Genomic DNA, 27,758 nt, shown 5'->3' with positions numbered 1-27,758 from the left:
TACTTAGTATGGTTCAAACCTAAAAAGCCCAATAGGATCATATAATGGATTCTTCGAGCCCTAGTTCTTAGAAGCCATGATAAAAACATTCCCAAATGATGAACCAAAATCTGCATCTAAAAAAGAATGCTATAGATTATAAACTACTTGATATAGCTAAAAAGACCAATAAGACCATATAATGGATTCTTCAAGCCCTAATTTGAAGGAGATTAAGGTTTCTGAAGAGCCCTTGACCCCTGAAGTGCAGGCATTGTTCCTAGAAGAATCAAAGTCGATAAATGCTGATCCACGACTAGGGTATAAGAGAATGGATGATTTTTTAAGTTAACCCTTTGAGAGAAGGAAACGGCAATGGAGTTGGAAGAAGAAGCAGATGGGTTGTTCTTCCTTGAGTAGAGAATTGTTGATTCTTAGAGTCGGGTAGATTTAGGAATTTGTTTTCGCAAATTTTCAAAATAACAAGCAAGGCCAGCTGTGGCAAAATAGCTAACACCCCTACCCAAAAAAAAAAGTAAAGAAAGAAAGAACTACATGTCTGGTTCTGCATAATGATTTTCCAATTAACGCTAACACTAATCTATAATGCTAGGCAATTAGGTCATGGTTGTCATGGTGTTGGCAGCTAGTGCTGCCAAAAAAAACCGTTTGGTATAGCAAGAAGCAAGCGAATGCCTTGTACACTACAGATTTCAAATTCACGGGTTTATTGGCGCTGCTAATGTGTTCAGAGTAAATTCCAAAAGAAAAAAATTGATGGAAACTAGTATTTTGTCAAGTAAAGGTTTTACAAAAATTGATTTCGAGCGATGATCTCAACCAGAGGATTTGTGGCAAGCATTGTGTGGCTGCACATAAACAAAGCAGATTGGGAGAGCATGAAATGGTTTTTACTACAAGAATTTTGTTATGCAAACATGTACTCCATCCCCTAACCGTTTCTATTTCTTGGGGAAAATTACAAAATTTCAAGAGAAAATCCCGAATGCATAATATGAAGGCATTCAAAAAGGAAAATTTTCTGATGAAATAAAGAAATTCTCTAAGATAGAACTAACCACAAAGAACCTCTGGGAGTACAACCGAGCAGAGTGCCCCTGTTGTAATGATGGTACTTTGGATTGTCATTTCTCTCAGAGGTCCAATGAAACAGGTCACCATCCAGAAATGCAGTGGAGCAGAAAAGCTTGCTAAAAACAAACTGACACTAGGATAAAACATACTACAGCAAATGTATAATTCTAAACCACAAATACAATTTCTCAGAACCTTGATGCAAAAGGAAACAACAGGATTCCAAATATGTTAAAATAATCACCTGATAGCATCAATCACTTTTGCACTGGGCTTTTGGGGATCTTAAAACATTCCAGTCCAACTTCTCAGGCGTTGGTTGCTTATGAGAGTCTTTAACTACTCAGTGTTGAACATCAATTGCCTTCACTGCTCACAATTTTTGGATTTTATTTGGGTGTGCTCCCTCGTCAACTTCTGGTTGTTTCCTTTTTTGGTCTACATCAGAGTCACTAACTGGTCTAGATACATCCGAGCCCTCTGATCTGATATGTGAAGATTCATTCTCTCTGTGGAAAATGAAATCAGAGCATCAGATGCGATGTTTAGCACTTTCCGATCTATTGGCTTGGAAGAGTGACTTGGATCAAGATCTCCATAGTTTACGACAACCTAACTTACTAGAAATACTAACAAGCCAAAAGAAATTCAAGGCCAACCAAAATACATACCTATCAGAACTGGTCTGGTTGCCTAAACTTGCAGTAGATGCTTGTGACTGACAGGGTGTTGTGCCTTCGTCATTCAATTTCTAACAAGACAAGGCTTTGATATAAGGAGGGAAAATGCCACAAGAGAGCATAGGTGATGACAGTGTTTGAATCGTCTCAAAGTCACTTGACCTTGATACTCACATCAATAGAAGGATTAAAACTTCGAAATGACATCCGACCCTTTAATGCCCCTGGATGAGGACTCCCTTCCATTATGACTACGCTGGAGGCAAGATCAGGTAAGAAACAGATTTCCAGTCATCCAACAAATTTTGCTCCACATAATAGCATGATGAGTACAGATGCATTACTCAATGAGTCAATTTCTAGACACTAGAATGCAAAGATTAAGGAAAATCTAGTATGTCCACCACACTAAACCATAATGCATAAAATCAACACTAACAAGTCAAATTCAGTGAAGAGAGGATTGCAATTCAACAAATAGCTAGCATAAATTATGATTGAACAAGAGAACATGCAACTAGCCGATCAAAGGAGCTATCACAGGTTGACCTCCTCGAAATGCTATTTAAGCAAAGCATTTTAGATTCAGATCTTCATGAGATGGAAATTTTTAGCATAGTGGTTCAACTTATCAAGCATTCATTTTTGCTGAACATGATTCACTGAGTCTGATTCAACTCAATCAAACTAGTTCCATTTACTTACACTAATGGCAAGAGGCAAAAAAACACAATAAAAGAACACAGTTATGTCATATCTATCATACAGCGATACAGATGCCAATAAATCTTGGAAGTAAAATAACAACTTTATTACTAAGGTGGCAGTTACATCAATTATTAGACAGCAACTAACCAACAAAAATTCACATCCATCAATTTCCAACACAACTAGGAAATAGCACCAGTTGAGTGCTCCTAAACAAACCCAAAAGCCGACTGCTCCAACTCTGCAATCAATGTGGCTGGGTCTACCAGACAGTGTACCACCACTCTGCATTCAAGGCACTCCAATATGTGCAACAAAGAAAAATAAACAAAAACGCAATGCACCAGAGTTTACGTGGTTCGGCCAAATTGCCTACATCCACGGAATAATACCCTACCTAGGGTTTCGTATATTACTCAATACACTCTTAGATATTTTGACTGCTACAACAGTCCAGGAACACCAATCCCTGCTATAGTCTAAAATGCAATTCAGACAAGGGCACCAACCCTAACCCCCTAGACAAGCTCCAACTTGCTAGGTCACAATGTAAACCAATAATTCAAGTTCCCCAAATTACATTCATGAGCTAGATTCTTCATCATTAAACATAACCTAGAAAATAATAGACAATAACTTGTGAATACGGGTTACCTCAACTTGTGTGAGATACATGGTAACAATACTTGTTTCTCTTGGGTTATGAGCCCACCACGCTTCTGCTGCACTTTTCGACAGGGCTAACAACAGCCCTTTATCTTTCTTGAAAGCAAGTAACTACAACCATGTTCCCTTCTTTTCTTCTGCTGCTTCTTCTTCCTTCTCTTTCACTTTCTTTCTTGTTCAGCAAAACAAAAGACTTCCTTCAACAGCAACTTTTATTCCCAAGCTTCAGATCTCCAAAGCCAACCAACGTCTTCTGGTTCGACCTCCACTCTCTTCCCAAGCTCCTCAAAACGTCCTCTCTTTTGCTGGAGTTTGCTCTCCTTTTATAGATTAATTTAACTCAGAGTTTGAATCAAACTCAGAGTTCCTATCTGACTTAAACAAGGAGTGTTTTAACGTACAAATCGAACTAACTTTGAGATCTCCAATGAACAATCCCACCGTTGGATTTGAAGATCAAGAAGTCGTGAAGCTCTCCTCCAAAAATCGGCTCAATCGGACACTGGATGACCATCCGATGAAGAGGTTGATCAAAACTGGACTCAGAGTTTGAATCAAACTCAGAGTTCCTATCTGACTTAAACAAGGAGTGTTTTGACGTACAAATCGGACTAACTTAGAGATCTCCAATGAACAATCCCACCATTGGATTTGAAGATCAAGAAGTCGTGAAGCTCTCCTCCAAAAATCAGCTCAATCGGACACTGGATGACCATCCGATGAAGAGGTTGATCAAAACTGGACAGAGACCCTCAAAAACGGGATTCTTGAGTTTTCTTTATTTGAATTGGATTCTTTCTCTCGGAACCTTTTTGTGTGTTGCTGTACCATATCAAAGCCCACTTAAGTTGCCAACAATGGCAACACCTTCATTTTAGGCCAATGGAACAACATAAAATAACAACTTTATTACTAAGGTGGCAGTTACATCAATTATTAGACAGCAACTAACCAACAAAAATTCACATCCATCAATTTCCAACACAACTAGGAAATAGCACCAGTTGAGAGCTCCTAAACAAACCCAAAAGCCGACTGCTCTAGACACATGATACTACTCTGGTGTTCTCTTCTCTGCTTTCAAGCTCTCAAACTGCAGTAGGAGTAGTTGGGATGTCCAAGCTAGCTCTATGATTCTATCCACCAATTATTGATTTATTTCTGAAGCTTTAGTGAAATTTTGGGGACTTCTTTTATCATTGATTGGACATGTGATTGATTCTCTCTTTAAAAGCAATTCCAAGGCATTTCGCCCTTCCCCTTTTCTTGTAAATTTTATTGATACTTTCACTACTTTCTTGTAACCTTAGAAACCTGTCCACCACTCAAATGTCTACAAGAATTATGTTCTTCTTGGATGGAAATCACTTAGCTAACCTCACATGGCATGTTTTTGTTGCACAGATTTTATTGTATGGAAAGAAAATAAGAATGTATTTCATCAAATATATTGTAATGTTAGTCCCTATTTGATTCTTGAACCAATTCCAAACATGTAACCCACAAGTAGCAACTTTCCAAGTTTCCAACTGAAATGATCACCAAATCTCCACATTTTCTTAGGTACCAATTTCATCTTATTCCACAACAAGTTGATCCCTTTACCTGATCTTTCAACTGAAACTTGATTCTGAGGTTTTCATTCTTTTTTAATTATTATTTATTTTTAAAGGTATGTATTATAATGGAGCATCAAGAGCATCCTTTAGGTTCCCCCCCACCCCCCAAAAAAAAGGGAGAAACCATTTTTAAATGAATAGTATGAGAAGAGAAATTGCATTCTACAGTGAGTAAATGATATGATGAATAGGCATACCATTTCCCTATAACTGCTGAAAAACTACAGTCAAATAATCAAGTTACAAATCTAAAATGCAATCACTCCCCTAAAGCACAATTATAACCACTTAAAAATTAACATCCAGCTGCATGAAACATATAAGACTATATACATGGGGAAAGTAAATAGTGGCAAAAGCCTATCATATGGACGGGTGGCAACAATGTCATAGAAAGGGAAAAAAGTTTCTTCCAATATGTTAGAAAAATGTTTGGTTGTAGTCATGGTTGTCAAGGCAGCAAGGCAACCAAAGCAGTTGGGGCTCCGCCTAGGCAATTAGGCTACAAAGCGGTGCCTAGGTGGCAATAAGGCGATCAAAGCAGTTGGGTCAAATTTTTTCAATACAACTACCTTTAAAGCAATAAATTTCTATTACAAGCTAAACAAACATTCAAGAATCACATTCATCCAAAAAGAACAAACATTTAAAAATCATAATTATGAAAAACTATCCAGAAAAGAACACAAACATAAGTTCATCTCATCAAGCATCATAACATATGACTATGCACCATATCAAATTATAAGTATGAAAATGAAAGTAGTAATTTTACATTTTTACTAAGATTATGACAGTCATAGTAAAACATTTTGGCAAAATTTGCCCAATTCGCCAACTGGCGAACTTTTTCTTTGACCAAAACCGAAACCAGCCAATTATTGGCGATATTTTGCCAAAAATCGCTGAACATCTCAAATTTATGCAATATTTTGGCAATTTCTTGTTATTTTTAGGCGATTTCTCTCGCGATTCTATAGCAGAATCTTCAAGGTTAACGGACAATCTTATCAATTCTGTTGCATTGATTTAAGCCTCAAAAGGCAACATGCCAAATGTGGTTAGGGAGGTGAATCTACATAGAACCATTTATGGAAATAATTCAAATTAAGAAGACATTTAGTAGCAAAATCTTCAAGATTAATTGGCAATCTTATCAATTATATCCTAATGATTTAGGACTCAAAAGGCAATGTGCCAAATGTGGTTAAGGAGGAGAATATGCATGGAAGAATTTATGGAAACAATTTAAATTACGAAGGGATTTTGGAGTGGAATTTTCAAGGTCAACGGGCAATCTTTCCAATTATGTCCCAATAATTCAGGCCTAATAAGCTAACATGCCAAATGTGACTAGGGAGGAGAATTTTTATGCAAGAAATAATTCAAATTTGCCAAGTTCCATTATGTTTATTAGCATCAAATTAGGCTAAACACCAAATTTGGGCCCATAATGACCTAAAATACCCCCCGAAATGGGGAGTCGAAATCTGGCCGAAACTAACCTAAATTTTGGTAGAAATATCGGCTGAAACTTTGCACCTTGATGATAGTGTGATACCAAATAAGTGCCTTGTCCATCTAATGATTCATTGATTCCCAATTCCGAAATGACCAACTATTAAATTCGTATATGACTTTGTAGAATAAAATTTGATTGAAAAAAAATTAAGAAAAAAATATTATTATGTACAAAATGTCAAAAAAGCGACTACTTTGGTGTCTAGGTGGCAATAAAGCACACAAGGTGAAAAAGTTGTAGCAATTAGGCAAAAAAGCGGCTGAAAAAATGTATGTCAACAAAGCAATGGAAAATAAGGCAGTTCAAAAACCGCCTTATCGCCTAGGCAAACGCTTTGAAAACCATGCTTGTGGTTACAGAATTGAGGGCAGGCTTTGGAGCAATGGTAAGGTTTCTCCATTGTGAAGAAATGGGTGATGAAACCAGGGTTGGACCCTCCCATTGGGCCCCAAAAAGAAGCCAACCTAAAGCTGGCCGAATACCCTAGGGGTATTTTGGTCATTTTCCAACCCCTTTTAGGGCTCAATGTGGGTCTACTTTGAGTTCCCTCGATCCAAAGGTCATGGATCTAATTTTATTTTTTATTTTGGTTAGTAAATTTTGAGTTATGAAGAGTCCAAGACTATTACAAGTTAGTTAGTTGTGTTTGACTTGGTCAAAGTTAGTTCCCAGCCCCCTAGACCTTTTTTCCCCTTTCCCTAGAATCACACCAAACCTTAGTATATAATCCCACAGCCATCTTCCTCATTCAGCCTATCTTCCCTAGCCTAGAAATTTTCTGCACTTCATCTTCTAAGGTGAATTCTGCAAAATTTTCAAAACTTCTGAAACCCTAAATTAGATAAACTAGACCACCTTAGTCCTTAAACCCTCTAAATCCTAGAAACCCAGTACTGAATTTGCAGAACCAGCAAAGACAGATTCAAACCCACCCTGCCCATAACCTATCCTGGCCTTGATTTGACTTTAAATTTGAATTTCAAATTTGGAAATTCAAATTACAGTAGATTTCAGATCTGGTTCTCAGTTATAGCAGGGTTAGCTGAAGCCCTAGAACATCCTAAAACCCTCTGAAACATACCTCCCGTTGCTGGAAAATTATTGGGCAACCCTTGAACCTAGGGAAATACCCAAAATACCCCTAGCCCTAGATTTGGGCTTACATCAGTGGGCATGTGTTTGAGTCTGGGAAAAGCCTCTTTGTCAAACCAAGGGTAGGCTATAATGTAATTTTGACCCTCTCCAGACCCTGCAGTAGCAGGAGCTTCATGCCTCACACCCTTTCTTATTTGGTTATAGAACTCCTTTAAGATGGAGTCTTGGTGTTCTCACAGCCTTTCATGATCTTTTTCCAGCTATACAAGGATTCCATTTGGTTCAAATCATCAGGTAATTAAGAACATCGCCCTTGCTTTCCATAAGCCAATTATGCCGCTATGTTGGAACAGCTTGATTGTTATTAATCTCCATGTATTATCAGATCAATTAGGGGCTATTAAATGTTTCTTCTTTAATATAGCCATAAAAGGCTAAGGACACTTTTCCTTTGTCTTAGTATATAACTTTGAACACTTAGTAGGTTCGCAATGATTGTTGCCATGCATTATAGTTGCACAGGACAGTATTCTCCTAAAGTTATATCAGAAAACAGAGTCTGTTGCCCAAGAAATTATTGAGTGATTATTTAATTCCCCATTCCCATGTATGAAAATGATAAGTGGTACTTTTGAAAGCTAAGCTTACACAAAAAGTGTAAAAGAACAGCAAAGTTCTAATTTCATATCTTGTCTGCTATTTGTTACTTTTAGACAATGATGGTAGCAGTACTCTTTCACACTCCAGTCCTCTTCACTGTTGTTATTTCTTACTCTCTGTTGCCCCTTTCAAAGTCTAAAAATTAAAATTTTACTCCAGCATGAAAACAAATCCACCCTTAATTTGTCCTCTAAAGACCTTTATCAAATCTTCTTTGAATCAATACCTCCTACATCAAACTCAAAAGATTCCATCCTATTTTTTCCAGATCAATAAACTCTACTATAAAAACCAGAAAAGTGTATCTGCTAGAAAGCAACCTGAACCTTTGAGATACTGCAACCCAATTAGCCACATGCTTTGTTTTCAAATCCCACAGGTCACCTATTCATTACCAAACTAATGTCCTATATCACATAATAACAATGTAAGCACATCAGTTCTTTTTCGAAACTATAAAATAGTAGCCAATGAATCTAAAATGCAACCTCGAACCTACAGTTACCAAACGTCCTTTTAATGGAAAATGAAACACACTATTCCCCCAAGGCCCCAACCCCAAGTTGAAATGCAGTACATGAGTGGAATTACATAAATTTTACAATTTGTGACATCCTACAAGAGAAGCAATAATCTAAAATATAAGCCTACTCACTACAACAACCTCAGAGTGAAAATTTCGAAGCCAACACGGAGAAAAGGCGAAGGGATGGTACCACTTGCGGTGGGCATTAGAATGGACAATATCGCCCTCCGCCTTGAATTCTACTTCCTTGTTTTGCTTGTCCTCATTCTGAACTGCCCTTTGCATGAACTGGTTAGAGAAAACGAATTGACGGAAATATCATAACGTAGCACTTAAGCAGTTCAGCGAAACAACAAAAGAAAGAAGAAACTCGTATTATCGATCAAATTTGAGTTGTTTATTCTCGACTTCGTCTCAGAGAGAAAATCAACGCAGAAAATGATGGCTACCAAGAAGGCAGCTGCCTTAATTACCTTCATATTTTTCAAATAGCTGGAGAGCTCGCGCTTGGCCATTTTGACTGGCTTCCCCTCCAGGCTCCAGAGAAAGAGACCGCACCGTCCGCTTTGAATCCTGAGCTCTGCCTGGAGTTCGCAAGGAACGAGGGTTTTCAACGACAATTGAAACTGGAAGATTCTACCAGAAAGAAAGAAAGAAAGAAAGAAAGAAAGGGAAAAATGGTTGATGTAATCAAATTGGAATCTATCATTGCTTGCTGACGAATGTACCCTCCATAGCATTTTAGGAAAATTCCTTCGTCTACTGTATTTAATAAACAAAAAATACCCTATAAAATTTGCATACCAAATGATGGAAGAGCAGTGTTACCAATTGAGTATGCTAGTGTTACAGGTTGTCTCTTATATACCATGACATGCATAAGACCAGATATAACATTTGTTGTAGGAAACGTATTAAGTATACAAGTAACCCTGGTAACTTACATTGGAAAGCAATTTTTAGAGTCATGAGATACCTTAAGAGGATAGTGAACTATGACATAGGCTACATTGGTTATCCTTTTATTCTGGAAAGCTTCATAGATGCTAGTTGGATAACGAGAGTGAGGACTGCTCATCCACAAGTAGTTGGATATTCACTCTTGGTGAGGGTGCAATATCATGGGGCTCTAAGAAACAGACTTGTATTGCTGATTTCACTATGGCAACAGAATTTGTAGCATTATCTTCTGATGGTAAAAAGCGGAGTGGCTTATGAATTTGTCAATAGAAATTCCAATATAACCAAAACCCATGTCACCAATATCAATACATTGAAACAATGAAGCAACGTTGGCTAGAGCATATAGACAAATTTATAACGGGAAGTCTAGACGTACAGGACTAAGATATGGTTATTTGAGACAGTTGATTATTGATGAGGTGATCGAGCCAAAATTTGGCGGATCCACTTACAAAAGGTCTTGCTAGAAATTTGGTGAACAATACAACAAGATTGATGGGTCTTAAGCCCATGTCCTAAGATCACCAACGGGGGAAACTCGTCCTAATATTTGATATGTCAAATTGGGTTCAACGAGTAAAGTACCTTATATGGAGTGATCAGCAAGCACTAGATATTGTACCATCCCAAAGTTAAGTGCTTGGTATCTGTAAAATGTTGAAGTGGAGGGTGAGTTGCTACTCTTAATAGACTTAAAACAATTTTGTTGAGGTGTTGCATTACAGGGCACCTCTGATAGGTCTACCTAATTGAATGCGTGAAGTGAGACCGCTTCTGTTGAGCTTTGGGCTTCAGCTCTAAGGCACTCATGATGTCGAAATATAGACACATGGCTTTTATATGTGTTGGCTTATTAGAGCATTTGTTGACGAGAAGTCAAATGTGTGAAATGCATCCGGCTTATCACTAATGGATTACCAGTTCATGGATTTATCTACTATGTAATTTTGATTGGCTTTGATGAGTTTCACTAAGTGGAGGTTCAAGTTGATAGACACCTTTCATTGATGCATTTGATTTCTAGGGCTGTTTTATGAGCTTTATTATATTCAAAATGGTTGGGGGGGGGGGGGGATGTTGTATTATTTTGCATATAATAAATAAAACAACATATGTATCAGAGTCAAACTAGGTTAGTTTAGTTGTTTGCTATACATTGGCACTTCTTGGAATTTGGTTTCCGGATTATACACTTGGGGACAAACACATTCCGGAGATATAAAAAGCATGGACTTCTCAACTATGAGTTGTCGTCAAGTTACTTCTCGACTTTGAGTTGTCAGGAAGTCACTTCTCGACTTTGAGTTGTCAACAAGTCATTTTAGATATAAAATATGCACTTCTCAAAAATGCACTTCTCAGAATCATGCATTACTTGGATATGCACTTCAAGGAATTAGAGTGTGATTAGTTCTAAACCGTACATTTTCATCAATAGGGTCGATGGAGGTTTAATCTATGTGAATCCAAGTTGATCCAACGGTTAGTATTAGTAATCTTGTTGTAATAAAGGAATATTGACATTGATACATCTGATCAATCTAAACTATCGAGTCGTGCAGCTGAACGATTCAACAGCTCAGATTTGATCTTGTATGGATGTGTGTCTAAATAAAGAGGTACCTGTCTGTATAGAGTCATGAACTTACATAATAGGTACCTTTTTGCTAATGGGAACCCCTTTGTTCACAAAACGAGCTCTTCTTTGTCTATAAATACTCTATATTTAAATTAATTAAAAAAAGGCAAGATAACAAAAATCTGAAGAACTACTTTTGTTTGAGCTTTCTTGTATCCTGGGAGACTATTCATTATAACCCTCTTGCACATAGTGGTGGGGGCCAATAAAGTCTTAAGGAAAGCAACGTAGTAACGCGCCTGAAAGCATCAACATTCAGTCTCTGTTTTCATTTGTGCTATTTCGGCCCGTATTTTTCTAACAAGAATTCAGATCAAAATTGACAATAATCCAGCACTTTTTTAGAGTAATAAGGGAGAGGAAAATGATACCGTGGATCATTTTTTATTTTTGGTGGGGGGTTAATAGGTTTAGTTTATGGTTAGGTTGTGCATTGCCATACCACCAAAGGCGAGGGATCAATTTTAACTCTCCAGAGTCAGGTAAATGTTTATGTATTTTCTTGGGCTAGAGGTACTTTGGCTGTTGTATCATTTATGTGATCACACTTGGTAAAATATTACTTAAATCTTCGAAAGAGCATGGCAAGACTGGTTTCTGTCCTGAAATTGATACCTTAAATTTGTCTTTCTCGTTACCTTTGGTTAAAAATCATAAATATGCAACACATCTACTCTAAACTTTCTTAATCACAAATTCACAAGTAGCTGGCATTATTAGCAGGAAGTCGAAGCTAGAACTCAAACTCATGATCTGAGCAGCTTCAGAAGCGAGTAGAAATCTGAGAGAAGAGAGCCTTGAAATCTGTTGTTGGTGTACCAGTTCCCTCTGGCTTTGAGGCCAAATCAAATGCCTTGAACTTGGTCTCCTCATACTGCAATGCCTGTCCAACACGCAAAAGAAACAAGATATCCTAATTAGCTTGGGTGGACAGATTAGATGGTTACTTGAAGAAACAATAAATGCATTACCACACATTAAGCCATAATTTTCCCCTGAATGCTTTACATAGAGAGAACATAAAGGCTCAATGAAGCATGAAACATGTACCTGAACACAGACTTCTGCAACATCAGCCCTTGTAATCATTTTTGTCTCTGTTTGAAGAAGCTCATCATCCTTCCCCACGAGCAACTCCCGGATGCCCCCTTCTTTATCTTGTAAGCCCCCAGGCCTGTTTCATCCATGAACATTGCATGTCAACTGCCGATAAAATGCAAATTTATACTTACCAGCGATACTACATATCAGTTTTGAACACATACAGAAAAACAGTATTATGAGTTAATGATACACACATAAAGGTTGTGTGGCAAGTCAATTGAGTCACGGTTCTTGATTACACTAATTTTGCTCCAATTCCTGGACATTTGCTTCATTTGTCAGATGTAAATAGAAGTACTGATTCAAGAATCAGTATTCTCTTACACTGAGCATGCATAATTTTGTGAACAAGATAAAAATATAAAACCTAAAAGACCATATTCAACTAATTGTACAGGAATATCCCCTGATCCATAATTACAGAGGAAAATGAAAAAAAAATTTTGGTGGGTGGGGGGGGGGGTTTAAATCCTAGTCAATGAACAGTTTCAGATATGCAGTAGTTTGTCTGGCAGTCTGATTCTAAGAAAAATATTTTTAAAATTGTAAACCAAAAAAAAAGAAGCAGATATTTGATTTCTACACTTTCTTAGGAAATAAAAGCTCCAGCCCTCCACAAAATAAGTGATGCAAAGGGAAAGTAATGCAAACTGCAAAAATACCACTTACATCTAACATCATAAAGTAGAATCTTGAGAAAGGAATCAAGTCTAAAAGAGAATGTAGAGAGTTTGAGAAAGGGCTAAAAACCAAAAATGCACACTGGAAAATCTACAATAAAAATCAAAATGAGCAGAAATTGCATAAAGATTAATCTGATTCATTTGTTTCCATGTGAAAAATCAAAATAGCAAAGACTATATTCTCCAAAACGATCCTAAATTATCAACGATGGAAAAAAATTGAGGCCATGTTCATTTGTACAGACTGCTCAACAACTGAAAGTAAAACAAAAAATATAAAGCAAAATATAAATTTTCCTGTATCTGCAACTCTTTTTTTCTTTTTTTCGGTGAATTGAATCTGAACTTTTATCTAAATAATGTTCAAATAATTAAACAAAACAAAATTTCAAAAATAATAAAATTACTAAAGATTATTGAAAACGGAGAAGACAGCGCTCAAATGTGATGTCATCGTGGGCCCCATCAACTTAATTGATTTCTAGAAGAATAAAGAGAAATCTCCGAAAATAATAGTGGATTGTGCCAGAAATTTTCTAGCTAAATAAACCAAAAAAGAATTTAAACTCCATTGGGACTATGGGATTCATTATTGCAATTCAACATATTATCATCATATGCCATTTGCCAGGAGGCCCAGGATAGTAGACTCACATAAGTCAAGGCCTCAAGTAATTCTACAGTCTGGAGTTTCAGATAAGACTCAAATCTGAACCATAAACTAATTTCACAATTTTACGTAACCTCTCCAGCTGACTAACTTTACAGAAAGATGATTTCAGCATCTTCATTCTGTCTCCTGGAAATCCTGAATCAGCGATGCATGTATATATATGTTCAAATATTCCCCTCACTTGCAGAATTGATCTTTTATGAAAGATATCAAAGAGATAAAGAACCATAGCAACATATTATATGTCCTGTCAAATCATGATATGGTTAACCAATACTCGTGTAAATAAAAATATATTAGAATGGACAATACCTGATTATTGTGTATGGTACTCCAGACTCACTCAAATACTCTTCAGCCTTTCTCTTCCAAATCTATAATATAGATTTGTGTAAGGAAATATGACAGCAGTAGAACAGTCATTATTAAAAGGGAAAAAAAAATTTCTAGAAGAAAAATAAATTGAAAACAATAAAGCAGCAAGAACCAAATATCAACAATAATATGGTAAAGAGGAAGTAGAAAAGGACTGAAATCCAAAAAGACAGAAAATTGTAACCCAGACTTCAGGGGTTTTAGTTTGAGAACCAGGGTCACAGGGACTATATGGTAGACATAAAATAAGAAATTAATTATATGGTCAGTGTACTTTTACTACAAATAACCCAAAAAAGGACAGACGGAAGGAAATTGGCGAACAATTGCCTACTAAAAAAAGGGTGAGATTTTGTCAACAATGAATGCAGGACATGTTAAATCAATGATTAAACTCCTCTCTTTTTTTTTTCTTCTCAAAAATACTTTCACTTAATTAAGCACAACCAAGTACTTCCGTTCAAGGTCCGACATGTCGAACCCTGGCGACACGGCGACTCGGGCAACATGTGGCCAAAAGTAGGCCGACTTTTGGCAGGGGTTTGATGAAAAATCGAACCCCTGTTTCGAAGGGTATTTCAGGTCATTTTGACCTGAAATTTGACATGTAACCTAATTTGAGGTCAATAAACACATTGAGAGTGTTATTTTGACCTAAAGTTAATAATTGGCACATGTCTGGCTATATGCGGGCAAAACTGGAAGTTTGGAAAATTCATATAAACTAATGTAAATATGCAAAGAGAACACAAATACACAATTAGTAAAGAGATGTACTAAAGTTTACAATTCATTATACAATTATGTTGAATATGGCTCATGCTTCACATATTGTTGCTGACGGACACGGGGTCCCGCTCCGGCGGGGGTGTCGGGGCAGCGCCCCCGGAGCTTTTAGAGGCCCTATGTCACTTTGGCAAAAAGCGAACAAAAAATTGGCGAAAAACAAACGAAAGGCTGTTATCACGGTTTACTGTGTCGGCGATATATCGCCGTGTCGCTGGGGGGCGACACGACTCCCCCAAGCGACACGATATTTACCATATATCGGCGACATATCACCCTGTGTCTACGATATATCGCCGACGAGGCGATATATCGCTACATTCGCCATATATAACAGCCTTTCGTTTGCTTTCACCAATTTTTCGTTCGCTTTTTGCCCGGTGAGCGGGACCCCCGTGTCCGTCGGCAACAATATGTGAAGCATGAGCCATACTCAACATAATTGAATAATGAATTGTAAACTTTAGTACATCTCTTTACTAATTGTGTATTTGTGTTCTCTTTGCATATTTACATTAGTTTATATATATTTCCAAACTTCCAGTTTTGCCCGCATATAGCCGGACATGTGCCAATTATTAACTTTAGGTTAGGTGATGTTTTAGGTCAAAATAACACTCCCAATGTGTTTATTGACCTCAAATTAGGTTACACGTCAAATTTCAGGTCAAAATGACCTGAAATACCCTTCGAAACAGGGGTTCGATTTTTCATCAAACCCCTGCCAAAAGTCGGCCGACTTTAGGCGACATGTCGCCCAAGTCGCAGTGTCGCCAGGGTCCAACACGGGCCGACATGTCGAACCTTGGCTGTTATATATGGCGAATGTAGCGATATATCGCCGATTTTTCTGCAATATATCGACTCGTCGACAATATATCGCCGACACAGGGCGATATGTCGCCGATATATGGTAAATATCGTGTCGCGGAGCGACACGGGGGATATATCGCCGACACAATGAACCGTGCTTCCGTTCTCTTCTGGGATATAGAAAAAGCCCAGATGGACACTATCCAACACCTGAATCATCTCGAGGGAAATGATCAACAATTTGGTAATATTTTCAGGTCTCATTCGTAATTATAGATGTGAGAATATCCACTTCCCTTATTTTCATTGTAGTTTTTACTTGGAACTCCATAATGTTGATCCATTGGCTAAGACTGCATGTGTTGTCATTGTTGGGCAACCAAAATACAATGTGTACTAAGAGTGTATGGCTTGTACTAGAGTGAAAGTCCCATAGAAGATTTGGGTGTCCACTACATTGTTTGAGGGTGATTAGCACTACCATAATGGTTTTGAGCATGATCTGAGATTTTGCGAGATATCTCGCTTTTTTAAGAAGGCAAGACGAGATGAAGGGCGAGACCCCCACATCTCGCTCGAGATCTCGCCTATCTCACCATCTCACTGGAATTCTCAAATTTCGCCCATTTTTTTGTAATTTCAGCTGGATTTTCACTTGCAACTACTCTTAACACATCTATAACACCAAAGGAAGATCAATCATTTTATGATTGTCTTATGAACTATTGAGTTATGACTTATATAACTTATGGTTCTATACTTCTATAATTTTATTATTCTATTCTCGAGAGTCGAGATTGTGATACTCATATGGATGAATTTTGATGACATTTAAATTATTTAATGCATTTGATACACTTACTTTTCATTTATAAGCCTTAAAGGTTCCACATTACATGTTGTATAACCTTGCATTCCCCAATCCTACAACATTTCGGTTTCACACTTAAGGTCGACTTAGAACTCATATTTAGGGTTGTTTTCTCACAAATTCAAGGCCACCAATGTGTTTAGAAGGCCTAAATCATGCTAACAACCAAGTTTGATCCTAACCTGGACCCTAAAGACCATCGAGATGGGCCATCAAGTTGGCAAAAAAAAAAAAGACTATATCTCAACTGAGATCTCGCCCACTCAGTCGAGATCTTGAATCATGGTTTTTAGTGCCTATTAGAAGCTTTGGGAGTTTTGGGTAAGTTAAAGATTCCTTACTATGGCCGATTTCATAGGTTACCGCACAAGGGTCACATTAAACGAATTTTTGGGCAGTCATACAATTTTTTTTTTTGGGGGGGGGGGGGGTTGTTCAACTTGTGCAGGTAAAATGTAGTTTGTGAAGTTTTCTTTCCGTCGCACTCTTCGGGTTGTGATTCCAACATCAAGTAAAGGAGTTAAGGTGTTTCTCATGAGGGTGTGAAATATGGAAGTAAATCTGGGTAGTTTGGAGATTAAAGTGAAATTGCTCTCTGTGATGCTATTTTGCAACAAGGGTTAAAGTATAATTTTAAAGAATTTTGGGGGTCTTGAAGAAAATTTAAATCTCAGGGAGTCGTGTGCAATTATAAATGATTCTTCTGGTCATTCCATGCTTCAATAATGCAAATCCAAGGGTTATGAGAATGTCAAATAAAAGGACCCGGTTCAATGGCTAAGATTAATGCACTTGGAATTTTAACATTCAAGATGGAAAAGATTCTATCGTATGGCTTATGGTTAGTCGGGAGCATGTATATACGTGCGCTGCAAAGCATATTGAGTAAAATGATCTAGTGTCTCGCAGATTCAAAGTATGATCAGGGAAGATGCCATTTGAAATAATCCGTTGAAGTGTACTCCAATCTTATATAACTTAGAAGATTTGACGGTTCAAAATTGACCCGCCACTCTAAAGAGATAATCTAACAGTTTTAAGCATTTAGGACTCATCTAGAAGGCCTAATCGGATGTTTCTTAAACGTTCACATTCTTCCTCTAGTAAAATTCCATTATGGGTGAAATAGAATAGGGTTTTAGATGATTCTAAATGTGTGGAGACAAGGAAAAATGAGGAGAAGAAGCTAAGAAGCAAGATTTGTGTGGCAAAGAAGCCTAGAGGTATGTTTTGATGAAAATATTGAAGAAAGTGGGTGAGTGTTCCTATTTTAATATCCCTCATCTAAATAGTTTTACTTTTCAAGTAGTTGCTTCTTTGGTATGAATTGTTTGAGGTTGTAGCCTCATTTTCTTGTAGGTGCAAGGATTCATATTGGAGTGGGTGCTCCATGTATTAAATGTATTAAGAGTGGGTGCTCTCTAATCATTATTATGATAAGACTTTTAGTAAGAGGGTATCAAGTAAATACGAAGCCCTACTAGGCCATTATTCCGTGGATGTAAGCAACTTGCTAAACCACGTATATCTTGTGCTCTTTGAATGCTTGTTTATTCTTGTTTGTGAAGTGTGTTGTCTGTAGGATAGGTGTACACACTTGGTAGAGCCTTTAAGTCTAGTTGGGGCATGTACAAGACTATGTGATAAATATTTGCAGGAATTAGAAGAGTCATTTGTGACCTGATTCAAACCCCCCCTACACACCCCAGTGTCAACCTAGGTATAACACATAATATAAGCAAAAAGAAAAGAGAGGGGCTATTAAGAAAAGCAAGTTTGTTACTCATTGGAAATACAAACTCATCAAATATCCAAAACTAGGGACTCCGGAATTCTTCAGGCCATTCAAGATGGATACATTTGTGAAATTCACTTAACATTTTAATGGAGAATTGTCTTGAGTTATGTCCAAGTTAACTGTAGACATGTCAACCAGACCCAACATCAGCACCATGGAAGCAAAGTTTCCTTAACATTTCTTTGAAACAAACCTTGAGCCTTTAGTGTTTCTCTGGCATGACCCTACTTTAGACTTCATATTCCTTTCTCATTATCTAAAGATTTGATGAATGGTAGCAGTAGCACATCCTACATTGGTGAATTCACCCACAATTCAAGGAGAATTAATTCTTGAATCAAGGGTACACTAAACCACTTCCCACCCATTTGTAGACAACTCTAGGGGACAGACATGCCTTTACTTTCCAATGTCAGGTTTTAAGAGTCTTGCTGTTGTAAGTCAAAGAAGGTAGTTTTGTCTTGTTATGAATTTTATTAATTTTAGTCCCACATCAGACATTCTTGTATTCTTCACTTCATCCTATTATTATAAATTAAAGGCCTGCAGTGTCACAATAATATATGTAAGGATTTCGGTCAACATTCCAACAAGGTATTAGAGCCATATGGTTCCTAAAACACTAATCATCCATCGTAGATCACAGACAGGAAGGAAGAGGACTCATCATCGCTGCCTACAGAATAGCTTCCGCCTTCATCTTCAAAGCCTAAAACTCCATTCCATCATCTTCCACACTTTCCAAAGACTCAAACTTACCTTAAGCACCATCGCCTACCTCTATCCTATCCTTCCAGCCACAATCGAACCTCCAGAAATTTCCTAGAAGCTTAGCAATTGATCTTAGAAGAGTCATTGTATCTTTGTGACTCTTCTGGGGCCATCACCTGCCCTTTTTCAGTTACCAACCTACCCATGATCACTCCTAGGAGTGTTGTCGGCTTCTGGCGACTCTCCTAGGATAATCTAAACTCCCAAAAAAAATGCATCCTCTGTTTGTCCTTCAGCCTGCGCTAGTGCTTAGCCCTTTTTTCACCCAAATAGACCTATCGCATACCACATTCAAACCCTCCAGATGTCTCTAGAGCCTTCAACGATGCTTAAGAGAGTTTCTAGGTACATCACAGGTAGCACCTAATGTTTTGTGAAGTCACAGGGGGCTGTTCTGTGAATTTGAATATTACCAGGGGGCTATTTTGTGAATCTGGATATTTTCAAGGAGTTGTTTTGTGACTTCGGATTTTTTTAGGGGATGTTTGTGAATTCGAATATTCCCACAAGGTTGTTTGTAAATTTGAGTGATCTCTTGTTCTTGCAATGGCTAATTCTTCGAATATTCCCCAAGGGCTATTTGTATATTTAAGTGACCACTTGTTCCTACAAGGGTTGATTCCACCACGTTTCCTTTGTTTGGTACATCTAAAAAGTTTTTCATTACATCTATTCCTCGGGATCGTGAGTTTTCTTCGCTTTAGATGCTTACTTTGAAACTTAATGTGACAAATTACCTTTGATGGTCTCATTTTGTTTCTCTTGCTGTTGGTGCTCGTGGTCTTACTGGCCATCTTGATAGGACTTCTACCAAGCCTTCCTCTCCTAGACCACAATTTACCAAGTGGCATACAAGTGAATGTTTGGTCATAGGATTTCTTCTTAATTCAATTGAACCAAGAATAGCAGCGAGCTATCTCCTCCTCCCAAATATTGCTATTGTTTGGAAGGCTGCTTAAGATACATACTCCAGAGTAGGTAATGATGCACAATGCTTTGAAATTAGAAGGAAGATACATCAATTGCTACAGAAAGATCTTACTCTCTCTCAATATTATAATACACTTCGAGGATACTACCAAACCTTTGATTTCTATGAAAAATTTACACCCAAGAATGCTGAAGATGCCATTGCTTATCAAAAATGGGAGGACAAACTTCGATTTTATGACTTTTTGGTAGGATTGAACATAGAGTATGATCAGATTCGTGCACAGATCCTTTCTTGTGAGCCTTTTCCTTCCCTAGAACAAGCATATGTCATGTTGGATACAAAGGACAGTCGACTTAAGAGATCTGCATTGGCTGCTGGTTCTGGTAATTCTACGCCTAGTTTTGGTGACTCTTAACCTCTTATGGAGTGTGAGTATTGTGAGAAGGAACGCCATATAAAGGATAGATGTTAGAAATTATATAAATGTCCAGCTAGTTCCTGTGGAGGAGGAAAGAGTGGAAGTAAGGGCAACAATCCAATATCAGCTAATCAAGTTCTTTCAGACACCTAGACTACATCAGCATCTATTCCTACAGATGAGATCCAAACTCTTTTCAGTTAGTTGACTACCAGGCTTGACAGATCTTCTTTTAGACCAATTCCTAGTGCAAGTGTAGCCGCCATCACTTCCACATCAGATGCCCAACAAACCCCAGGTATTTTCTATTGTCCTAAACTCTGTTTATCCCTCCTGGGTAATTGACTCTGGGGCAACCAACCACATGAAGGGCTCATCCTCATTATTTCATACTTATTCATCTATTCTATCTGGTCACGATGTTAGAACAGTTGATGGGTCGTTTTCCCTTATCTCTGGAAAGGGTTCTATTATTTGTTCCCTTACACTTAACTTTTCTTCTGTCTTACATGTTCCAAAATTTTCCACTAACCTTTTATCTATTAGTACCTGCGATATGAACTATAAAATAACATTTTTTCCCTACTTATTGTGTTTTTTAGGTCATGGAAATAGGGCTTACAATTGGCAGTGGCAGAAAGAAGAGCAGACTTGTTGGGAGGACCACCATCACTTTTTTTTTGTGAGCTCTACATCATCCTCTCCTACACTTTCATCTTTGTTACAGTGGCATAATAGGCTTGGCCACCTACCTTTACCTGTTTTGACTAGATTATTTTCAGACTTAGTTAAAAGATGTAATTTCATTGACTTTCATTGTGATGTTTGCATTTTAGCCAAACAAACTAGACATATTTAACCTATTTCTAATAATCATAGTAAAGTGCCTTTTATGTTATTTATTTTAATGTGTGGGGGTCCTTCTCGGACTGTATTTGTTTCTAGTCATCATTGGTTTGCGTCTTTTGTTGATTACTTAGGTGTATCTTCTTCATCAGAAAGTGATGCTTTTTCCTGTTTTCAAAATTTCCATAATATGGTTAGAACCCAATTTGATGTTGTGAAAATTCTCAAGTCTGATAATGGGACTAAATACTCGGGTGGGTCTTTTCCCTCCTATTTTGTTGCTCATGGGATTATTCATCAAACTAGTTGTGTGGATACTCCCCCACCCCCCAAAATGGGGTGGCTGAGCGCAAAAATAAGCATCTCTTAGAGGTAGCAAGGTCCCTAATGTTCACCATGAATGTGCCTCCTTGTTTTCAGGGTGATGCCATTCAAACTATGACCTATTTGATTAACAGAATGCCCTCTCAAGTCCTAGATCAATGTTGTCCACTTAACATTCTTTTAGGCACTGCCGACTTTATTGTCCCACCTAAGGTCTTTGGGTGTGTTATTTTTGTTTGTAACCATCATTGCCATGGTAAGCTTGATCCCCGTGGGTTACATTGTATCTTCCTAGGTTATCCTCCTACCCAAAAGGGCTATAAATGTTATCACCCTGAATCTCATAAGCTTTTTGTCTCTATGGGATGTGGTTTTTCAGAAGGAAGTCCCTTTCTATTCCCCTCCTCTTCTTCAGGGGGAGAGTATTCGTGAAGAAGCTCCAGTATTTCTTAAGATTCCTCTTGAGGTTCCTACTGTTGAATCCCCTTTTACTAATTCTCCTTTGGAAGATGAAGTTATCGGGCAGGAACAACTCGTGAATGATGTGCATGGGAAGCATAAGCCTATGAAGACCTACCAAAGGAAAAAGAAACCCCATTCTGAACCGAGCCAGTTGGAAGCACCGATCCTAGTCCTAAAGAAGCAATTCTACCTGGTGAGTCTGTCTCTGATCAAGATCTACCTATTGCTTTGAGAAAACAGCCCTCACATGCACTAAACACTCTACTTCTAATCATGTTTCATGTCCCTATCTCCATAATTTCAGAGCTTTATTTCCTCTTTGTCCTCTATCTCTATTCCTAACTCCTAGAAGGAGGCAATGTCTCACTTAAACTTAAAGAAGGCTATGGATGAGGAAATGCAAACCCTGGAAGAAGAAAAAAAAGCGTGACAGTTGGTGTCTTTGCCTGTAGGGAAGCAGACTGTCTAGTGCAAGTGGGTGTTTGTAGTAAAGTATAAAGCAGATGTAAGCATTGAGAGGTATAAGGCGAGACTAGTAGCCAAAGGCTTCACTCAGACTAATGGCCTTGACTACCAACAGACATTTGCTCTAGTGGCCAATATGACTACAGTTCGGACCATTCTCTCATGTGCTATAAACTAAGGGTGGAATCTTCAACCGTTGGATGTCAAGAATGCTTTCCTACATGGAGTGCTTCTAGAAGACGTATATATCGATGTAGCCCTTGGATATTCTAATCCTGAAACACATGGGAAAGTGTGCAAATTGAGGAGAGCATCTTATGGACTAAAGCAAACCCTTAAGGCTTGGTTTGGAAGGTTTCATAAGGTTATGGTGTCTTGGCTATAAGCAGAGCAATGCAGACCATACCTTATTTGTTAAACAAGATGAGTCTCATATTACAATCTTGTAGTGTATGTAGATGACATAGACATCATAGGAAGTAGTGAGGAAGAGATCTCAGCCTTAAAGGCCTTCTTGGGCACAGAGTTTGAGATAAAAGACATGGGCAAGCTTAGGTACTTTTTTGGGTTGGAACTAGCATATTCAGCTAATGGTGTTTCTCTATCTCAAAGAAAGTACACATTGGACCTTCTAAAGGACACTGGGATGCTGAGGTGTAGATTTACTAAGACCCCAGTCGAACCAAATCAATATTTGAAGGCAAAGGAAGGAGAACTAGTTGATAAGACCAGCTATCAAAAACTAGTTGGGAAGCTAATTTATCCGTCACATACTAGACCTGATATCACCTTCACAGTTAGTCTTATCAATCAATACATGCATGACCCTTACTCTTCACATCTAAATGCAATGCATCGTATCTTAAGATACTTAAAGGCCTCTCCTGGTAAGGGCATCTTGATTTCTTTTCATGGACATCTTGAAGTGGAAGCATACACAGATGCAGCCTGGGTAGGATGTCCTGATGATAGAAGATCTACATTTAGTTATTGCGCTTTTGTTGGGGGTAACTCGGTGTCATAGAGGAGCAAGAAACAAGTAGTAGTTGCTCGATCCAGTGCTGAAGCCAAGTTTAGATCTCTAACTCAAGGCATTTGTGAAGCATTATGGTTGAAAAGCCTTCTCCAGGAACTTGGGGCAGATCTAGAAGGATCTATGAAGTTGTTTTCTGACAACAAATCAGCTATAAGTATAGCACATAACCCAGTTCAACATGACAGGAACAAACATGTAGAGATTGAAAGGTATTTTATCAAGGAAAAAGTCAAGGCTGGGCTAATTCAGATTTCATTTGTCACATTTGATAATCAACGAGCTGATAATCTTCACCAAGAACTTGAGTAAAAAGTTATTCAGTAGCATTCTTAGCAAGTTGGGCATGGTAGACATCTAAGTACCAACTGAGGGGGAGTGTTCTAAGTCAAAGAAGGGTAGTTTTGTCTTGCTAGGAGTTTTATTAATTTTAGTCCCACATCGGGCATTCTTGTATTCTTCGCTTCATTCTATTATTATAAATTAAAGGCCAGCAGTGTCACAATGATAAATGCAAGGATTTCAGTCAACATTCCAACACTTGCACATAAAGACAAACATATAATTAGTTCTCTACGAAATATGGACAAAAGGATACTTGCTCAAAGCTTGAGTATTCCAGGAAGAAGAAAGGATACTTGCTCAAAGCTTGAGTATTCCAGGAAGAAGAAAAGCCTATGACAGCATGAAGATGTAGGTTGTTCCTTCTCCATTTACTACCAGTTTTGGGTTCAAAGCTGACCCTATGTGTCCAGCCCGCTGGTTCTGCCAACAATGGTGTTTCTTCCTAATAGCTACTTTCTTTATTTCATTGTTTTTATCCTTTTGGAAGAGTGGCAACCATTTCCAAAGTCTCTTTGGACACACCTTTTTTCTTTTTTTAACAGACCTTCTCCTTGGCCTAATAAAATCTGTAAACAACGAGAAGGTCTAATGCCTTCCCCTTGATTTGAGACTCAAACAAAGGCTTAGCTTGCTAGTTCGATGAGTTTCTGAATACTGTTCTGCTGTGAGATTGAGCATAGTGCTTGGTGGGTTCCAGAATTAACCGTTTGTTGGATTCCTGACCAGCAAATCAGGTAGGACTTCTGACCATAAACTTCTTCTTCCATTTTGTACTTGTTTTACTGGCTGAGATCAAAATTCTTAGATCTCTCTATTGCATGTCAGTTTCTTGTACTTCCTAATTCACTTCTTTTTTCGATCAAATGTGTGAATATACCTAGTTGTATTAGGTCTCATTTTCTATTCTGGTTCCAGTTCAATTCAGCCTCATTTTGTCAATTTATCCATTAACTTCAGGAAAGACCTTTGTTGTTCTCTTTCTCAAGTCACATATCCGAAATTGGTTTTGACCTCCCAATTTCAGGTTCGGTTTCCACAGTTGTTTCAGTTTCTGTATTTTGTTCTTTGCTTTCTAACACACAGCCCAATTCTTAACTATGTTTCAAAACTATGGTTTCACTTATGCAGCTTCCATGATTGCCTCTGCATCTAGCAAATTCGGTTAATTCATATTTTTCAATGTGCTGTATCCCATATCCATGACAATCCCAATTCTTTTCACAAAGGAGGCCTAGCATCTTCTATTTCTACATCTAGGATCTGACTGAGGTCTTCATATCACTTCATCAGACCACAAATTTAGATCAGACTTTGTTGGCTGTCTCTCTTCTCCAATAAGCCACTCAAAGATCACATCAGTTCACCTTTGAATGCAGTATCTGGATTCCTTCAGTCAGACTTTTTTCATAGGTGACTTGTAGACCTGAATGGCTCAATATGAATTGTAAGAATTTTTTTTTATAGTCCATTGTTACATTAACTAACCAAAAACTATTAATCACCCCTAAACCTTAACCCAAGGTCCATTTAAATTCATTTCAAAGGTCTAAGCCCCTAGGTTTCATTTCCATTTACCAGCGGATAGAGGAAATATGGGGTGAGAGAAGGAAAACAATTTCTAGTTCCAGTTCTTCAAAATATATTTGCTATGGTATTCATTCACTTCAACAAGATGCAAAAACAAATTCAGCGCTCAAAAGGTCTTCAAGGTTCACATAACTAATCCAGAACTATAAACAAGATTATTAGGATTCATCTCCACAACCAAAGAGGTTATTAATTAGGGTCATAGTAAAAGGAGGTCTACCCCCGTCAAACCAAAGAACTACTTACCAGTATTTTCCCATTTCCTAAGTTGTTCAAGGGATGATTAGGATTAGTTCCACCCATAGATCCAACCAAAACAATCTGCTTCACTCCTGCAGATTTAGCTGCAAAGGCACCAGATGATGGAAAAAACATATCAGCACATGACAAGGTTAAGAGTTGAGTAAAAGTGAATCCTAAAGAACTCATGTGCAGCTTCTATACCTAGTAGCCATCGCATTTATATAAGAAATTTTGAAGTATATTGGCATCTAAAAAGTTTTCCAAATCCTTCACAAGCAAAATTATGCTAGGGCCTCTAAGAAAGTGACTGGGTTCATGTATCCAACTCCAAATGGATAAAAGAGATCTTCGGACAAGCAGAAGAAATGATGCTGATAAAGATAATGGAGGAAAAAAAAAATAAAAAAGAACAGGAAAAAAAGAAGTAAATAACCATGCATAATTCAACTCAACTGAGCATTTCCTTTACCACTTGAGCTCGGCAACATGAATCGTGTTACAAAATTCCAATCCGTTTAAGCATATGGTGATGCAGCATGAATAAACAAAAGAACACCCAACGAAAAGGCAAAACCAATACCTGCAAGGATTTGATTTTTCTGTCCAAGCCAATCAACCTAGTGTACAAAACAGTGACCAATTAATTATTAATTAAGAAAAACACGAATACTGAAAAAACTGACCAGGTATTATAGTTCCAACCACCTGTTCAGGGTATGCTCCGTCTTCATAATAGAATTCAGGCCTCCCACCTTTGCTTGGATCAAATCCAGGTTTCATCTTTGGCACGGAACTCGTGAGAATGATGAGAGCATCAATACCTTGAAATGCAGGAGCGATACTATCTGCATTCCTTATGTCTCCTACAAAAACATCTTCTGCTCCTCCAATTTTCTCCTTGCTTTCTTCTGTTCTGACAAGACCTCTTGCAACATATTGGTCGGCTTTTTCCTTCAATTTCTTGTAAACAATGTGACCTGGAAACAGAAAATTGTTAAACCCAACCCAGATTTGTTGCATATATAAGAAAATGACTGGGGAATAGATGCATCTTCTCTTTCTGGTTCTTATCAAGAATGCACAAATGCATACTCATAATGAGAAGGTTCAGAATGATGATATGGCCTAGAAGTTCTAAATGGATAAAAAGAAGTAAAAACCACTGGAACCATTATTTTGTTGAGCAATGAAGGGGTTTTCTCCTACATCCAGATGAGGCAGTGAAAAGGCAAATTATGGTGTATTGGTCCTGTTTCAATATAGAACTCGAGGTTTCTGTTCCCACTTAATCTAGTTTATCCGAAACATTTAGGAATTCCACAAGAGCTTTTTCTAATTTGTTTTGTAATTGAAATTGCAGAGAATAAAAAACAGCATTGCTTGGTTCCATGTAGTTCAAAACTATTTTTCCTGGGAACAGGAGCAGGATTTTGTTTATTCATTTCTTGGCCCAATATTTTAATCAATCTATCTATCTATCTAAAGATAAAAAAGTAAGAGTCAACTAAAATTGGGAGTGGTAGGTACCAGTTCTACCGCCAGCTCCAGTAACGAGGACAGTGCTTCGAGGAATCGAATCCGCCATGGCTGTAGCAATCTTCTGCAATTTTCTGGAAGAGCAATTGACAAAGGAAAAACGGATATGCAAGATGGGTTGTTGGGTACCAATTCTATATGGAAGCCTTGTTTCGTTAACAATTTATTTTTTGGTAATAATTCGTTAACAATTCTGATGAGGGGGAATAGATGGACATACGTGTCAACCTCGACATTCAAGGAAACTAGGGAGACAGCCCACCCACCATTCAAAAGGCTCAACTTCAGTATTACGCATTATTATCAAGATTTTAATCTCGATCATTGACAACACATGTCTGCCCCGCACTCGAACGAGAGTCAGGAGGCTCCGAATTTGATTTGGTAGACCATAAATATTTAAATGGTGCAACCAAAAATGATTACATCTTGGGGAGACGCTGTCTCCAAAGGTCAAACTCACGATCTCTCCCCTGAGAAGTATGAATCTCTATCGTTCTATCAACCCTATATTGGCAATGCAATTGGTCCTTAGAACA

The 27,758-nt window shown here is 37.9% G+C and overlaps 2 protein-coding genes across 3 annotated transcripts; both read right to left on the bottom strand.

The window, feature by feature from the left end:
• Positions 1-242: 242 nt before the first annotated feature.
• Positions 243-9,244, bottom strand: LOC149023134 (uncharacterized). 2 transcript variants are annotated; one of them, XM_089143672.1, is made up of 5 exons: positions 9,024-9,244; positions 8,741-8,838; positions 1,929-2,010; positions 1,746-1,825; positions 243-1,583 (listed from the first exon to the last, which is right to left on the bottom strand). In XM_089143672.1, exons 1-5 carry the CDS (start codon positions 9,063-9,065, stop codon positions 1,448-1,450), a joined length of 438 nt encoding a protein of 145 aa, XP_088999798.1. In that variant the 5' UTR covers positions 9,066-9,244; the 3' UTR covers positions 243-1,447. The 2 variants fall into 2 exon arrangements, 1 of the variants encoding a protein (XP_088999798.1); XR_016171485.1 differs by having other exon boundaries at positions 1,746-2,005.
• A 2,441-nt stretch (positions 9,245-11,685) lies between these two features.
• Positions 11,686-27,374, bottom strand: LOC149023133 (uncharacterized protein At2g37660, chloroplastic-like). The gene is made up of 7 exons (XM_089143671.1): positions 27,211-27,374; positions 26,389-26,660; positions 26,264-26,300; positions 25,687-25,784; positions 13,925-13,986; positions 12,203-12,326; positions 11,686-12,035 (listed from the first exon to the last, which is right to left on the bottom strand). The coding sequence occupies exons 1-7, from the start codon at positions 27,266-27,268 to the stop codon at positions 11,916-11,918; spliced, it is 771 nt and encodes a 256-aa protein (XP_088999797.1). The 5' UTR covers positions 27,269-27,374; the 3' UTR covers positions 11,686-11,915.
• Positions 27,375-27,758: the final 384 nt, after the last annotated feature.

The sequence above is a fragment of the Hakea prostrata genome, chromosome 2 (genome assembly GCF_041222555.1).
Source record: "Hakea prostrata isolate BN-2017 chromosome 2, UWA_Hpros_2, whole genome shotgun sequence".
NCBI classification, from domain to species: Eukaryota; Viridiplantae; Streptophyta; class Magnoliopsida; order Proteales; family Proteaceae; genus Hakea; species Hakea prostrata.
The sequence above is the reverse complement of the archived record's forward strand: the minus strand, read 5'-3'. Positions and strand labels throughout refer to the sequence as shown.